General features: G+C 45.0%; 1 protein-coding gene across 1 annotated transcript in view; it reads left to right on the top strand.

Moving 5' to 3' along the window:
- The window catches only part of COL17A1 (collagen type XVII alpha 1 chain), a 65,465-nt gene that overhangs the window by 7,269 nt on the left and 40,879 nt on the right, over positions 1–17,317 (top strand). Inside the window, exons 2-13 of the mRNA XM_030571033.1 lie at positions 1,972–2,037; positions 3,530–3,574; positions 4,831–4,926; positions 7,273–7,407; positions 7,811–7,858; positions 8,681–8,716; positions 10,887–10,934; positions 12,018–12,161; positions 13,297–13,452; positions 14,979–15,050; positions 16,077–16,148; positions 16,797–16,865. Coding sequence (XP_030426893.1) covers positions 1,983–2,037; positions 3,530–3,574; positions 4,831–4,926; positions 7,273–7,407; positions 7,811–7,858; positions 8,681–8,716; positions 10,887–10,934; positions 12,018–12,161; positions 13,297–13,452; positions 14,979–15,050; positions 16,077–16,148; positions 16,797–16,865 — 976 coding nt within the window. The 5' untranslated portion in view covers positions 1,972–1,982. The remainder of the gene's footprint in view (positions 1–1,971; positions 2,038–3,529; positions 3,575–4,830; positions 4,927–7,272; positions 7,408–7,810; positions 7,859–8,680; positions 8,717–10,886; positions 10,935–12,017; positions 12,162–13,296; positions 13,453–14,978; positions 15,051–16,076; positions 16,149–16,796; positions 16,866–17,317) is intronic.

Below are 17,317 nucleotides of genomic sequence, written 5' to 3'. Positions count from 1 at the left end.
ACAAAACTTCTGCAGCTGCCTGTGTTTTTAACCCTGCTCAGAGCAGATATGTGGGGCTGGGGTTTGGATCTTGTGTTTTGATTTAAGCCAGTGGCTCTCAAACTTGTGTACTGGCAACCCCTTTCACGCAGCAAGCCTCTGAATGCAACCCCTCTTATAAATTAAAAACACTTTTTTATATATATTTAACACCATTATAAATGCTGGAGGCAAAGCAGAGTTTGGGGTGAAGACTGACAGCTCACTACCACCCATGTACTAACCTCACAACCCCCTGAGGGGTTCTGACCCCCAGTTTGAGAACCCCTGATTTAAGCTTACCTCAGAGACAGGGCTGGAGATAAGCAATTACAGAGATATGTTAAAGTCATGAGATTTGGATTTGATCCAGATCTAAACTCTCGCTATGTTTCAAGCCAGTTCACTTGCATCTCTGTTGTTGGCTTTATCATTCTATCCTTCTCAGTGTGCCTTCCCGGCATCCTCCTGGAACGTCAGGGCTTGTTGTGTGTGAACTGCCCAGGATGGCTCATGGAGTCAGCCCTGAGCTTTCTGGAACACCGTAGGCTCCTACTGTTTCAGAGGGAGGATGATGCCAAGCAAGCCAGTAATACTCACATGGCATTGTTAAACGGGGGGAAAGAGCGGGGACCAGTTGGAATGCCCTCTGACTGTGATGATCTCTCTGTGGCTAAAGTGACCAGCCATTAGATGCCCCTGGCACTTCACACACTGAAAGACTGTCTATAGGGCAGGAAGAAAATAACCCCACTCTTTCACCCTTAGGCCATGCAATTGTAGATACCACTAAACTTCCTTTTTAATAATTCATGCCATTAATTTCCACTGGATGCCAAGACACATGGGACGCATTCACAGGGACCACACAGGCACATCTAGAGAGCCACGGCGCTGTATGGGCATCAGTTTGGTGGACATACTTGCAATGCTGCCTGGCTTTGGATAGATATAGCTTATATAGACATACCCTGTGCTTCTATATAGGATCCTGCATGGGCTACATTACTGGATCTACACCGTGTATCCACAGAGCCATGCATGTGATGGACAGAGGCTGGATTTCTGTAGGGTCATGTGGATGGATCTACATTGTACATAGGATGAACTGTACAGGGTGGATCTATATTATACAGTGTGGATCCAGATTGTACATGGTCCATAGAGCAGTTAACAAAAACCTAATATCTCCAGATGTTCCCCTTTCCATGGAGACGTTGAGTGACAAGTGAGAAGACTGAAAAAAATGAATTATGCTGGCTTTTAAATATTATGGGCTGCAAAATCTTCAGCTGGCAAAGATGTAGGCTGGTAGAGGGGGTGAGTGAGCGCATCAAATAAAGTCCCCCAGCAAGTCCTTGAGCACTGAGTGGCACAGATAATGACAAAAGAAACAGATTTGAAAAAAGGAAAGACCCCCACTCAGGCTCTAACCCTTCCAACAACTAGATGGGGTGGTCTGCACTAAGGTCCTTTGAGTGTCTGAACAAGCCATCATCACTGCTTCATTACCCACTTGGATACGTTTGGGGGTCTCAGCCAGCTGATAGCATGACCAGGCCTCTACCTGCAGCGGGATAGGCAACCTATGACACGTGTGCCGAAGGCCGCATGCGAGCTAATTTTCAGTGGCACTCACACTGCCTGGGTCCTGGCCACCGGTCCAGGAGGCTCTGCATTTTAATTTAATTTTAAATTTTTCTTAAACATCTTAAAAATCTTATTTACTTTACATACAGCAATAGTTTAGTTATATATTATAGACTTATAGAAAGAGACCTTCTAAAAACATTAAAATGTATTACCGGCACACAAATTAGAGTGAATAAATAAAGACTTGGCATACCACTTCTGCAAGTTGCCAACCGCTGACCTACAGCATGTCCTAGTGCTGATATTGAATGACTACAAAACAGTGTCTCTTTCAATGAGGTCTCTGTGCTTTCCCCATAGGCAGTGATGGTATGGACTCAGTAACAAAGAAAACCAAACGGGATGGAACAGAAGTCACCGAAAGACGTAAGAAAAGCTTTTAAAACAAAATCTCATCGTCAGAGAGGGACCCCAACCACAAAACCCAGGTCCGAACACCCTGAACTTTAGAGGGAGTTAGAATCCAAACCTGGATCCAGAATTGAATTGTGCAGCTATCTCAGATCTCAAAGCCTGATTCTTCCCACAATATGGAACAGCATGAAATTCTCAGAGGCCACATCGTACATTCTGGACTGTAACCCATGCCTGCTTGGTGTGGCTCTCTGCCCCCTCTAGTGGCAGCTAGACCAGCTAGAGATTTTTGAGTCTGCCACACCCTTGGCTAAAAGAGAGGTCTCTTTTAGCTTATGCAGTAGACAGGGGCGGCTCCAGGCCCCAGCACGCCAAGCACGTGCCTGGGGCAGCAAGCCGCGGGGGGCGTGCTGTCGGTCGCCGTGAGGGCAGCAGGCAGGCTGCCTTCCGCAGCTTGCTTGCGGAGGGTCCGCTGGCCCCACGCTTCAGCGGACCTCCCACAGGCAAGCCGCTGAAGGCAGCCTGCCTGCTGTACTTGGGGTGGCAAAATGCCTAGAGCCGCCCCTGGCAGTAGAGATGGGGTAGATCACGGCCAAATCTGGGCCTCCAGATGCTTTTGAACACATCCATAAATCTTTTTATTTACTTATTATTATCATTATTGTTGTTATTTTTTCATTATTTTCTCGGGACCTTGACTATACCTTGTCCAAGAAATGTTGGACCTTGAAAAAAAATAGTTGACTACCCCTGCAGTAGAGACTAGTATGTTAAGCTTCAGAAATCCCAGGTTTGATCTCAGCCAACAACGACCGGGGTCTAGCAGCATTCCAAGTGAGGGCTTGTCTAGGGTATCAACTGGGAAGTCTCTGAAGCTCGGGCTGCACTTCCTCAACCATGGGAAGTACGTAACCCATGCGTGCTTGGTGTGGCACTCTGTCCCCCTCTAGCAGCAGTGAGACCAGCTAGAGATTGATGAGTTGGCTACAGCCTTGGTTAAGAGAAAAGGGTCTTTTAGCCCATGCAGTAGAGGGTCATGCGTTAAGGTCCCAGGTTTGATCCTGGCTGATGACGACCAGGGTCTGTCAGCATTACAAGAGCATTTAGAGGGCCCTTTATAATTCATCACAGAGATAGCCTTGTGGTTAAGGCACTAGCATGGAACTCTGGAGACCTGAGTGCTGATTCTGCCACAGACATTTTATGTGACATGAGGCTTAGATGTTTCAGTGCTATATCTGTAAAATTAACATAATAATCCTTCCCTTTTTCACAAGGTATTGTTGTGAGGCCAAGTTGATTAATGTCTGTGAGGAATTCAGCTACTACAATGACAAGCACCAGAGCAAAGCCTACAAACAGAGTGTGTGCTACCACCATTTGGCTCTATGGTCTTAGAAGATTTTTCTTTATTCAAGTCCCATTATTCCATAGACATGAAATAAAACTTGCACCTTGCTTGGCTAGATTTCAGAGCCATAACCTCACTGTTTTCTTTCCCCAGTTATTACAGAGTCAGTAACCACAAGACTGACGTCCTTACCACCAAGTAAGTAGACATTTTACATTGTGCTGTCCTTTCTCAGCGGTGTCTGTGTGTGTGCATATGCGTGAAATTTATGTGTGTTGGTGCGGTTTTCACAAGTCCTCATGTATCAGTGCTTCAGCCTCAGAGAAGCACTGTGCAGGTCTGAGAACCCCCGCCTCCCAGAAAAAGTGCTTCTTGATGATTAGAATAGAGAAGTGCTTCTGTCTATTCTAATCATCAAGAGGGTTTGGGGGCCCATTTGAGTGGGAAAGAAATTAGCAAGGGATGATCTGTGAAGGCTCCTAGAGCCAGATCTATGCAGGGATTATGCCAGGGTGCGGGATTCCAGAGAAGGAGTGGCTCCTAGGGATGAGGCTGAGAAATGTTAGGCCCATAGGAAACCAAGGACACCCAAAAAAGAAAACCAAAAAGGGTGCCACTGGCTGCGAATGGGACAAAGACAGAGTGGCTATGGGGTGTGCTGATTTAGCTCATCTCCACAGCAGCTGCCACGGGCAGGGCTCCTTTATCTCCCCCAGCTTCTCTTCCGCCAGCAGAAAAATGTCTACACTACAGCCCATGTCAGCAAAACTTACATCGCTCAGGACGGTGACACTTCCACCCCTCTGAGCGACATCAGTTATACTGATATAAGTGCTCGTGGGCACATTACTACGTTGGCAGAAGAGCTTCTCCTACCAACACACCTTCTGCCGCTCGCAGAGATGGGGTTTCTATGCCAATGGGAGAGCTCTTCAAAACATAAAGCCTCTTCAAAACATGCGCTGTCTCGGCACAGCTGCACTGCTGCAGTGCTGTACATGTAGACACAGCCTTAGGGAGCGCAGCAGCAGCAAAACCTGCCTTCCCTCAAGATGAATCCCCTCGGGGCACATAAAGGATCAGTTATTCCTCTCTTTACCATTCTGGGTGAATCTTGTGTGCTCTTGGAACCAGCGTGCAATTGATTGATAAGAGACTTGCTGAAACCAGGATAGAAAGTGAAGATGATCTGAGCACTCTTCTTGCCGTGGCAGCTGGATTGTCAGAGCCCGGAGAAAGAGAAGAGGTTCTGGCTGGCTGGCTTCCCCACCACTGATAACTCCTTCCAACTACTGTACATGGTTCCAAAGACACCTCCTCAGCCGCAGCCCTGGCTCTGTAACAGAGTATAACACCAGCTGTGAGTGCCTGGTGCCTCATCCTGCAGCTTCTTTTGCTCTTGTCCTCATCTCTTCTGGCCACAGAAAGTCTCATTGTGTGCTTGTCTCTCACAGAAGGAGGGAGCGGCACTGGGCACAAAACAGCCCACGGCGGAGGGAGTGGAATGGAAAAGAGGACTTTCACCCATGGCAGCAGCTACGTGACTTCAAGTAGGCAGTGATGAACTGGAGAGTGAATGAACAGAAAGCAAAGGCAGCTTCATGGGGGTGGGGCGAAGGGGCAGTGACTGGGTCCAAGCCAAGGGAAAACACAGAAAATATTCATGGGGAAGTGGTGAGAGCACTTTCTGTGCAAGAGCCCCATCCCAGCAAGGTGCTGAGAACTTTCTGTTCCCACTGGAGTTAATAGTACAGGTGAGGCACCTTGTAGGATTGGTCATGGAATTTTTACACACAAAAATTTCCCATCAGAAAATGCGGCTTTGTCAAAATTGACATTTTCCATGGGGAAAATGTTGTTTTCCATGAATTTTTTCAATTTTCCTTGGAAGGATCAAGAGAAGTGTCGTTTCCACATTTTGGAGTTTTGTTTCATTCGCAAACGCAGTGTTGTCCTTTCTGATGTTTCAGTTCTAACCTTTGGGGAATTTTTTGTCTGGCGAACATTTCCAGCATTTAGATTTTTCGTTCTGGTTCAAAACAGAAAATCACCTCAAAATTTCCCATGAAAGGCAGATTCCGTCTTTCGAACTGCTCGAGCACTTCGAAAGGTCGGGCACCAATTATCTGGAGATTTGCTTTCTGTGCCAGAATCACATTTTCTAAAGGAACTGTGCAGTATGTGGAGGGACCGGGAGGAATAGAGGAGAAAGTGAGTACCCCGTCCTGGCCCTTGCTCATTCTCTATTGAGATCCCTAGGACAAATTCTCTATGCGCTAACGGAAAGATGCCGTCCACTGTCACCCTCACTGATCCCCATGAATATATCATGCTCAATCACCGCTGACACTCTATTCTGGGTTCTGACTCGAATGCCAATGTTAGAATTCACACAGGGGTCAGGTCCTTCCACACACCACAGTCAGTGAAAGAGATGCAGGCCTGTCTCCCTTCTGCTGCAACTCCGATGTGAGTAGGAAAGGAGCCCTCCCCTAAGCCTGGATTTAACAGCATCCAAGTTCCAGACTCCTTGTTCATGACTCACGTTCACCCCTATGCTAGTTCTCCAGGAAGCAGAGTAACTGAGCAAAGGCAGAGTAAGGACACAGGTCCTCATTCTGTCAGGGGAGCAGTCTCACAAATATACACACCATCTCTTGCATTTATGGATGTTTTCCATTTTCATTGCCCCCATTTCATGGAGCTTCTGTTCCATCAGCATCCCCTACTTGCTGAGATCAACTTAACAATTTTTGTGGTCTGTGTCACACTGACCCTTAAATTTACGAAAAGAACAGGAGTACTTGTGGCACTTTAGAGACTAACAAATTTATTTGACCATAAGCTTTCGTGGGCTACAGCCGACTTCATCAGATGCATAGAATGGAACATATAGTAAGAAATATATATATATACAGAGAACACGAAAAGGTGGAAGTAGCCATACCAACTGTAAGAGGCTAATTAATTAAGATGAGCTATTATCAGCAGGAGAAAAAAAAGTTTGTAGTGATAATCCAGATGGCCCATTTTAGACAGTTGACAAGAAGGTGTGAGGATACTTAACATGGAGAAATAGATTCAATATGTGTAATGACCCAGCCACTTCCAGTCTCTAGTCAAACCCAGGTTAATGGTATCTAGTTTGCATAGTAATTCAAGCTCAGCAGTTTCTCCTTGGAATCTGTTTTTGAAGCTTTTCTGTTGCAAAATTGCTACTTTTAAATCTGTTACTGGACCATCTTGATTATCACTACAAAAGTTTTTTTTCTCCTGCTGATAATAGCTCATCTTAATTAATTAGCCTCTTACAGTTGGTATGGCTACTTCCACCTTTTTGTGTTCTCTGTATGTATATATATTTCTTACTATATGTTCCATTTTATGCACCTGATGAAGTGGGCTGTAGCCCATGAAAGCTTATGCTCAAATAAATTTGTTAGCTTCTAAGTTGCCACAAGTACTCCTGTTCTTTTTGCGAATACAGACTAATACGGCTGCTACTCTGAAACCTTACATTTACAGGTGGGCCTGAACCCAAACCAACCCACAACCCTAGCCAGATTCCAAGATCTCCCATCTATGGGGATGTGTCTGGTTCCTCAGACCTGGGCACAAACCTGCTCCTATTGATGTCTGTTGCAAAACTCCCATTGGCTTCAAAGGTAACAGGGTGTGTCTTTCTACAAAACCACAGATATAAGCATCCCCTGAACTTTGGAGAAGCTCAACAGAGCCAGATCCAAACTTTGTGGCTTTAGCCCATCACTAGCCCTAACCTACCTCTGTAACTCAGTGTGAGGTCCATCCATGCCAACACAGAAGAGTATAGGGCACCACTTTACATGTATGAGGCATTATCTTTACTCTCTGAGGGGCTTTTGTTTTACCTATAGGTGGAAGTGGTCGAATGAATTCGTCCTCCTCCTCCGGCTACAGGCAAACCCCTTCTCCCTGCTCTACTCTCCCCAAATCACCTGGCTCAACCTTCGAAAGAAAAACCTATGTCACCCGCAATGCAACATATGAAGGTATCGTAGAATCTGTCACAGAGATGGGGAATTAGAGGTGCCCTGCTAGGTTGTCTTGTCAGTTCCAACCTGCTAATGCAGGATTGTCCCCTGGAGCATAAATCTCAATATGGGACAATTATGGAATAGACCACAAGGATGCACATTAATGAAAATTACCCGCAGAGTCCTATTTATAATTATGTTCATCCAAATAATATTCATATCTTATTGTGGTTGGAGGATGAGAACAGCTCATCGGTATAATACTCAGTAGCTCTTTTTAAATGGAAATCTTTGTTACCCCGTCGCTGCCAATACTTAAGACTTGGTAGATACGGACACGATATATTAAACAATCTCTTAATGACTTTGGGGCATAAATATTTGGCAAAACTTTAACATGGAATCTTTTCTTCTGCAGGGAGCTCCAGCGCAAATTCTTCTCCTGAATTCCCTAGAAAAGAGTTCGGTATGTTCTTATATTACTGTCACTGCGAATGTCAGGCTAAGGGCATGCATGTTGGCTGCTCTATGGCCTCTGGCATGACACATTACCGGAATACATTAATCAATAAAAATAATGCCATGCACATGGTGAATTGTGGGGAATAACGACTCTGGAAAGTCTGCCCATTGGGAAGGGGTTCGCAATGTCTTATTATGCCCACAACTTCTCCTCTGCTTGGGGCTTCTCATGCAGCCAGTACAGACACATACGTCTCTATGACATGAGTGGAGTTACTCCAAATTTATATTAATGTAACTGAGAGCAGAATTTGATCAGTGTTTGTCTTTAAAGACCATTTCTATAGATGCTCTCTTGTAAATCTGCTTTCCCCAACTTTGTGCTGGTGATCTCCACTTTAAGGGGAGATCTCATTGAGTTTCCTGCCCCCTAGCTGAGTATTAGCACCCGTCAGTGCAATCCAGGCATTATTATTATTCAGTGAGATATTGTTGTATGCGCACATCCCCTGGTTCTTTTCCAAGTTGGCTTCTGATTTACCATCAAGTTTCTTGATAGATCATTAGGGGCATTTGCCAATCGTGGATGTGTTGAGTGAATTTTTAGATGATCCAGAAGTACTAAGAAATGTATATTTTCAGTTAAACATGCAGTGACCTAAGTGATGGTAGCCAAAATATTTGGGGATTAGCGTCTCCATGCCATGCCCCAGATAAACAGAGCAACTGTACAACTCACATAAGAAGCTTCATCCCTTGCATTACTTTTCAAATGTGTTACAACTGATAGAGTCTAAAATTGCTTTTCTCTGACTGGTTTTCACAGCATCGTCCAACACCAGAGGGCGGAGTCAAAGCCGAGGTGAGTTGGAATGTGCTTTTTGGTGACCCCTTGTTTCTTCTCCTGCTTCTCTGGACCAGTTCCTCATCTGGTGTATATCAGTTTGGCTCCAGGGAGGTCAATGAAGCTAAACGTATTTATACCAGCTGAGGATCTGGACCCCTGAGATTTGGGCAGTTGTACAAACAAGTGCAATGAGCAAAATGGAAAAATCAACAAGGTGAAGAAATCAGGATTGGAGGATGTGTGGAGTTCTTCATAAGGATGAGCTGGAGAGTTGGACAGCTGAGGGTGTTAGAAATAGGTCAAAGAGATTTTCATTTTTAGTTCAAAGCTGGGCCAAGGTCAAGATCCAGGTTTTGTGTCCAAAATCTGTCTGCACTCTCTTTTCCCTCTCTCTGTCTTATGTACACATCACCTTTAATAAGTATCAGAGGGGTAGCTGTGTTAGTCTGGATCTGTAAAAGCAGCAAAGAGTCCTGTGGCACCTTATAGACTAACAGACGTTTTGGAGCATGAGCTTTCGTGAGTGAATACCCACTTTGTCAGATGCATCTGACGAAGTGGGTATTCACCCATGAAAGCTCATGCTCCAAAACATCTGTTAGTCTATAAGGTGCCACATGATTCTTTGCTGCTTTTGCACCTTTAATAAATCTATCTATCCATCTATCTATCTAGCCATTCATCCATCTGTATATGACCCCATCACTATAATAGCTCCAAAGTATTTAAATATGGAAATAACAATAACCCTCTTCATCTTCCTTTCACTGAGATCTGTTATATGAGATAGTAACTACATTCCCCTAAGAGGTATGCCCTAGTGGACGGAATGGCTAGGAAATCATTGAAGCAGTGTGGTCCATTTAGACACCTTCTTGTAAAAACTTGATTTGCTTAAGCTGTTAAATAGAATTTCCCTCCTTTTCTTTCGCTAATTAATCAGCCGTTTGGGGAAAAGTTGGATATAACTGATACCGAAGAGCTTAATTTATATTCCCAGCCAGTGAGAAAGCAACAGTACAAATCATTTTACCACATTCATATGAGCTGTGGCTATAAATCAAAGGGCATTGTTACGGCTACTCCAGGAGAGCTTAGCAATTGCCAATTACTTGTACCTGAGATCTTTGCAGTCTCTCCCAGCATTCTAGAAACCTGAGATCTCTGGGGAATCTTCCCACACATAATAAAGCAGACACAGTAGGATCATGCTCCAGCTTTTCATATTGCTTCAAAAAAATAGCACCAATCTATCATCTTCTCCACACAATTGCCAAAAGAAATGTTTCTTTCTAGTACACATACTGTTAGGTTTCATCTGGAGGAACATGTGTCAGGCACTCTGGCTGGCCAGTTGGCTCCTGGACCACCAGATTTAAAGTTTGTTTTAACTCAGTCAGTTTAACCCTATATTCTCTCATGCTGGAGAGTAAAACCCAGTAATAAACTATCTTTTGCAACCTGGCTATTTTATTTCAAAGCACTTTTGGATCAAGCAGAACCCAATAAAAAATTGTATGGGAAAGTCTACACGAAATGAGCCAATAGAGAAGTCATCAAATAGTAACAGACCAGTTCTTACACAGATAAATCTCCAAGTGAAGAAAATGGGAGTTTTGTCTGAGTGACAGCTGGAAGGACTAGAGGCCCAATGCAACTAGTAATCTTTAAAATTCAGAAGTCCCTTGTGACTCTGTTTGTTCTCACATTAGGATAATATAAGAAACTAATTATAAACTATAATATAAACTAAACTAAATATAAGAAATTAACTAATAGATGTCAATGAGAATATTCATATGACTAAGGGATCCAAGATTGGGCCTTATATTAATGTCACACCTCCCTAATGAGGTACATAAGATGCTATGCAATGTAACAAAAATCAGTGCATTATGATTATTTATTAATATATTTATATGGTACCAAGAATGTCTAACAAAACATTGTGAAAACTTAAAGGGCAATACTTCTGGGAGTGAAAGTATCAGAATCTGGCCTGAAAGTCAAAAGCCACTTCTAAAAATTCAGATCGATAAAACCAATCCATCAAGTTGTGCAAGCTGCCCAAAGCTAACGATTAATAATGTATATAGATAGTGAGAAGTGGGGAATTAGCTTTTGCAGCCTGCTCATGGCACCAGTTCATCTCGCTCCGTATTCATGACCCTCTTCTCTTGTGCAGAGAGTGAAATCCGAGTACGACTCCAGAGTGCTTCTCCCTCGACCAGATGTAAGTGTCCCTGCTGTTGTTCTGGAGTGAACATGGGGCCTGGTTTTCCCCTCCTAAGGGGTAGCCCTCAAGAGCCAACTCCGATGCTGACCATTTTGGCCTTGAGGATATTTCTGCTCTAACTGTCCAGTGGCTTCTCTGGGGCTGAGCACTCAGGTTGTCACATAGGGGATCATAAAATGTGCATGCAGTGATGAGAAACTGCCTCCCTTCACTCTCTGCAAGTAATTTTAATTTAAAGTGTGAAGAGTGAGGAAGTTTGCTGTGGGCTAGACCTGTATTTTGCCAGGGCAGTTTTATTTAGCCTGAAGGAGTCGCTCCTGGGTAGAATCATTTTGCCAATTGCTCCTCTCTTCACTAAGGCCCCAATCCTGTTCCCATTGGAGTGGCTGGCAAACCCCCTATTGAGGTCAATGATGAAGAACCCTAGGTCCTCACTGCTGACTTCAGTTGCCTCCCTATGAAAGTGAGGGACTTTACAAGAGTTCTTTCATCTGTGGTGTTAGTGCTGTGCTGTTACTAGCGTGAGCCTGCACTCTTGTGGGTGCCTCTGTACCCTGCTGAAAAGTGCATTCGATTTAGACAGGAATTTGTGCATTAACAACAAAAGAGCACTTCATAAGCAGGTTCAGCGCTTTGCACATCCTAAAGAGTCGCCAGTGTTCAGTGGTACTCCAGCTGGAGTCCCAGAGATATCCGTACCTCCTTCCAGGAATCGGGGGCAGCGCTAGGCCCAGAAACTACCCCTCTCACAAGACAATCAGACACGATTAGACGATAATTTCATAGAAAAAGATGGGAAAGTCCTACTGAGGATTCCGCTACCCCCCAGCCAGTTTAGGATTTTGCCCTGGTGTATATCCTCTGGCGTTTTATCCCACCTAATCCACCTTCTGGGGGAAGTGCTGGAGATGGGACAGCCATTGGCCAAATGCAGAGTTCTAAGGAGCTTTGGGAAATGGCCCTGTTTCCCGCTGGACACCACTTCTCTTACACTTGTTAAAGTATTAAGAGCATCTCTGGTTGCAGGCTATATTGGGTGGTGGCTTTGGGCTGAGTCTGGACATCTGTTTTCTCTGCCAGGGACGGAGCTGGATGATGTGAAGCGTTTGCTAAAGGGGAGTCGATCGGCCAGTGTCAGCCCCACACGATCGTCATCCAGCACTCTCCCCATCCCCAAGAAAGCTGTAGTGGAAACGAAGATGGTGACTGAGAGCTCACAGTCAGGTGCTTTGGAGAGGGGTGTTACCATTGCCGGCTGCGCAGGGAGCGAGGAATGATTCATTTAAAGCATGTGGCTTGTGACATAGAAATTCCAGCCAATTCTTATAAAACTAAAGAACAATGTCAGGAACAATTCAGGTTAAAAATATTTGCCGTCTTTTCCAGAGTGTAATAACAATGCAAAAAGGGGAGTTATAGGGATGCCCAGATACTGCCCAGAGCAGGGCCATAATTGCCAGGGACCCCTTAATTTTCATAAAACAGAGCAGATTCCTGCTGCCATCATCTTTAATTCAGAGTTGAGGCTGATGGAGACTAAAGCCCCAAGCAATCCATTCTCTGTCTTGCTCTAAGCAGCAAGATGGAAGTTACCACAGACCACCCTGTAGAATGTCCTACATTTGGCCCACTAGTCTTCACCTCACAAACCCAACATGTTCATTGGTCAATGGAGCTATGAGAAGAATGAAAATGGGCCAATATGTCATCTTTCATTCGCATACCCATCCCTGCTATAGTGCTTTAGGCATCACGGGTCAAATTCACCCCGGTGTAAGATTATTGAACTCTACCAGTGTTTAACAGAATAAATAATGGCTCAACTCTCATATTTATCTGGGTGCAGTGGTTCAAATACCCTACTGAGGAACTGAGTCACCTGGTGTCTTTCGTAGTCGTTCATTAACAATTCAATAGTTGCCCATGTGTGGAGATGTCATAGAAGAATCCGGGGATCCATATCCAATGTTGATTTTCTCACTAGGACGTGGACTGAAATGTGTTTAGTTTGTATTCTGGCACCATCATATGTGCCTATGGCCTGTGATTAAACCCTTGAGGTGCTTTGCAAGTGGTTACAGTGAAGAGACACACATTCAGGCAATCTCTGTACTTGTCCAGTGGGTTCAATACTGGTTTGGCTATAGTGGGCCAGGTGCTGATCTCAGTTACACAGGTGTGAATCTGGAGTCACTCCGCTGAAACTGAGGGAGTGACTCCAGATTTGCACTGGAGATCAGGACCTGATCAGAAACTGCGATCGAAACCTGGCTTTGTGTGTCCTCTGCCTCTGAATAGGTGGTCTGATTTCTGTTACCAGAGCTGCTCTCACTCCACCTCATTACTGTTTTCTCTCCAGTGTCGGGGACGTACGACACAGCCATACTGAATGCCGCTCTCCCTCCATACATGTGGTCCTCCACCCTGCCTGCAGGGTCTTCCCTTGGCAGTTACCACAACAACATGGCCCAGGGCTCTTCCCTGGTCAACACCATGTCCCATTCAACAGGATCAGGTACAGTAACTGCTCCACCGCCTTGACCACTTGTGCTGACAGGGCACAGACTGTGGGACCCTCTTTATCCTGCTGCTGGTGTTTTGTGCATGGGATGAGGAGATGTTGAGGGTGGGGGAGAGATAGTGGAGGTTGGAGCAAATGCACTTGATTGTTCTCCATAGATTTCTGCCTCCCTGTGCCCCCAGAATTACTTCTGCATTGATTATGCTTTGAATCCCTTATTCATGAAGATCAAACGTCCACAGGGCCTGATCCTGTGCTGCTGAGCTTTACCGCTGACTTCAATGAGCTCAAGATCAAGCCTCTTAGACAAGAAAGAGATCTAGGGGTCATAGTGGACCACAAGCTTAATATGAGTCAACAGTGTGATAGTGTTGCAAAAAAAGCAAACGTGATTCTGGGATGTATTAACAGGTGTGTTGTAAACAAGACACGAGAAGTCATTCTTCCGCTTTACTCTGCACTGGTTAGGCCTCAGCTGGAGTATTGTGTCCAGTTCTGGGCACCGCATTTCAAGAAAGATGTGGAGAAATTGGAAAGGGTCCAGAGAAGAGCAACAAGAATGATTAAAGGTCTTGAGAACATGACCTATGAAGGAAGGCTGAAGGAATTGGGTTTGTTTAGTTTGGAAAAGAGAAGACTGAGAGGGGACATGATAGCAGTTTTCAGGTATCTAAAAGGGTGTCATCAGGAGGAGGGAGAAAACTTGTTCACCTTAGCCTCCAATGATAGAACAAGAAGCAATGGGCTTAAACTGCAGCAAGGGAGATTTAGGTTGGACATTAGGAAAAAGTTCCTAACTGTCAGGGTAGTTAAACACTGGAATAGATTGCCTAGGGAAGTTGTGGAATCTCCATCGCTGGAGATATTTAAGAGTAGGTTAGATAAATGTCTATCAGGGATGGTCTAGACAGTATTTGGTCCTGCCATGAGGGCAGGGGACTGGACTCGATGACCTCTCGAGGTCCCTTCCAGTCCTAGAGTCTATGAGTCTATGAGTCTATAAGACAACATTGGATTGGAATATGGACAGTGTTTGAGTTATTACAGGGTTTGGATTCCACATTAGGACTATTGGGTGTAATCCTGCATTCCTTGCACATCCAGAACTCCCACTTCAGTCAGTGAATGCTGGAACTGAATGTTGTGTCTCAGGCCCATTTCTGAATGTCAGGAAGTGTCGTCCTCAATGCCGCTGTTTCCTAGCTGCGAATGGAACGGTGAAGGATCCTCTGAGGTTAAAGGACTTGGCATCCTAACCGTGTCCAGTCACTGTAACTTTTTTGAGATCAAAACCTTTTCCCTTTTTAAAAATAGAGTAAAACAGAGTGTTTTGTGCCATGGTTTTAGATTTTCCCCAGTATGTTTATTGTACGGTTTCTAGCAGAATCTGTTTTTCATGAAGGAATGAAATTTCCTACTGACCTATTCACTCTTAGGCTTTGAGGGGTGAGCCATCTGCCTGGATGTGCTGGGATCTCATTTCTCTGCTATGCCAAATCATCTTTTTCCTCCTCTTGCAGTGTTTGGAGTTCCAAATAACCTGGCTCCCGGCTCTTCCACTCTGAACACAGGGCTGAGCAGTTCCTCAACAGGTCAGACTTCTCTCTTCTTCCCTTCTTTGTTTAATGGAGCTCAGCGCATCAGCTGAAATGTATAACAAAAAGACACCTAGATTACCCCCTCTGTTCATTCTTTGTGCTGCGTCCTGATCTCAGTTACGTCAGCATGTCCTCCTGGAGTAACTCTCTTGGCTGAAGTGGAGTTATTTCAGCCTTTGCCCTGTGTCATTGGCATTAGAAAGTAGCGATGGAATATTTGGGGAGATGGAATATTTGGGGTCTCAGAAGAAATGTCATTTATTTGGAAAGCATCTGTTAGGCCAACTTGTCTATCCTTGTGAGACAAATTCAGGATTGCGTCCTATAGGAAACTCTCAAATGTTTCATTTCAAATAATTTGAACTTCCAGTGCTTCCCCAGAGAGTAAAAATGAGTGTCTGTCAGACCTTGCTGTTTCCTGATGTTCAGCCCAGTACAGTTCCCTTTGCTCAATCCCATCCCATTACTCCTGACTAGACCCTCCTACATAACCCTAAACATTTCTCTCCTTTCATGGTGTCTACACCTTTCACATACTCGGTGTGGCTATCACATTGCCCCTCGGCTCACCCTTAGCCAGTCAGTGAATTTAACCCTTTCTTTACAAATCGGTCTCTCCGGAAAGGCATACACAGCACAGAGACAACGGCAGATCTCTTCACAGTCTGTTTAAGTCTAATTTTCCAAAATGACCACCTTTATTTATCCTGAGCTGACCACGGCTTCCAGGACAGAGTGATATCAGGGGCGGTGGGGTGGTGGGGCAGTTGTGGAAGGGAAAGTGACAGGTGTGCAAAATTCCTATTGAAGGTAATGAACACAAATATGTATGAAACATTCAGCTGGCCAGCTGAGTTCATTTAGAGGCCCCAGGAGGGTCATCTCAGGCCTACTACTCTACCTTTGCAAGCAGCAATCATGTAATTACTGTTATTTTCATTGGTCTTAGTTTTTGTTTGTCCAAATGCCAGTTGCAATGCCGACCTCTTGTTATTCACCTCAGGGCATTTTCCTTTGCAGTGTTTGGTGTTCAGAACAACCTGGCTCCAAGCTCTGCAGCCATGACTCATAGTGCAACCACAGCCTCCACAGGTCAGTGACATTTTAATAATAGAGAGGAGAGGCTGGGTAACTGATCTGCACGGCTTTGTTATGCAGTAGCGCTTCCCATGTCCTAGTAACTCCTTAATGATCAAATAATTCACATCAGGGGCCTTTCCCAGGATGCACAGTCTAAAAGACAGAACAGTGCAAAGAACGGAATCAGTGCTTTACATGAAATGGAATTGGGATTGGAATCGAGAAGAAAATGTGTTCAATTCTAATTGCTCCTATTAAAGTAATATGAACACCGGTTCCCTCTGGCAATTTTTCTGGTGTGTCATATGGGATGGGATGGGATGTTCCCTTCAGCCCTGCAAATGTGAGGTCCAACTGTCAGCACGCAAGGCAAACAATGAGCCCACCCCTGCATGCCCTTAGTCACTGGGGAAGCTCTTACCTGAGGAAGTTGTCCCAGTACACTTTGCAAAAGAACTTTTCACATGGGCAAAGTTGCAGGATCAAGTCCAAGGTGAGTTTGGGTCAGTAGCTCAGGATCCCTGGCCTCTTTTGGGAACCATTCTATTTTTTCCCCTTCACTCAGCCTGCTTCTTTAGCATCTGCAGTTGTGCGGCTCTTCCTCTGGCTAAGAATGCTCAGGCTCTGTGGTTTTAGTCTCTGCTGATTTCTGTCTTGCAGTATATGGAGTGAAGAAAAACACTTCCCAGAGCACTGGTATGGCTGGTAGCGGAGTGTGCACTTCAGCTGGTGAGTCTGCAACTCATGGAAGTCCAGGGCTGACAGTATATAGCTGATGATTTGTGTGGGCAATTGTCCTCATGCAGGCAGATCATGGTTTGAAATTATCAGAGGGTATGGCTGCAGCTGGTGTGGACATACCCAGCAGATTGCAGCCCATGTAGACATACCCAAAGGCACTTTAATCTAGCTAGCTCAGATGCTGCATGTAACTGCAACCGTGTGTGCTTTGGCATTGACTGTACGAGCCGAGTCCACCTGGAACTCTGGGTTATCACACCGCTGCCCATGCTGGAGCTCACACCGCTGCGGCTTTGCTGCTCCAGCACCCAGCAAGTTAAATTAAAGCTCGCGACAGTATGTCTACTCCAGTTGCAACCCCACCCCGTGATTACAGTGTAGACATAGTCTCGGAGTCACCCTCTTGGGCCACTGTAACACATGAAATAGCCTCAGAACAA

Source organism: Gopherus evgoodei, chromosome 7, assembly GCF_007399415.2.
Source record: "Gopherus evgoodei ecotype Sinaloan lineage chromosome 7, rGopEvg1_v1.p, whole genome shotgun sequence".
Taxonomy (NCBI): Eukaryota; Metazoa; Chordata; order Testudines; family Testudinidae; genus Gopherus; species Gopherus evgoodei.
The sequence above is the reverse complement of the archived record's forward strand: the minus strand, read 5'-3'. Positions and strand labels throughout refer to the sequence as shown.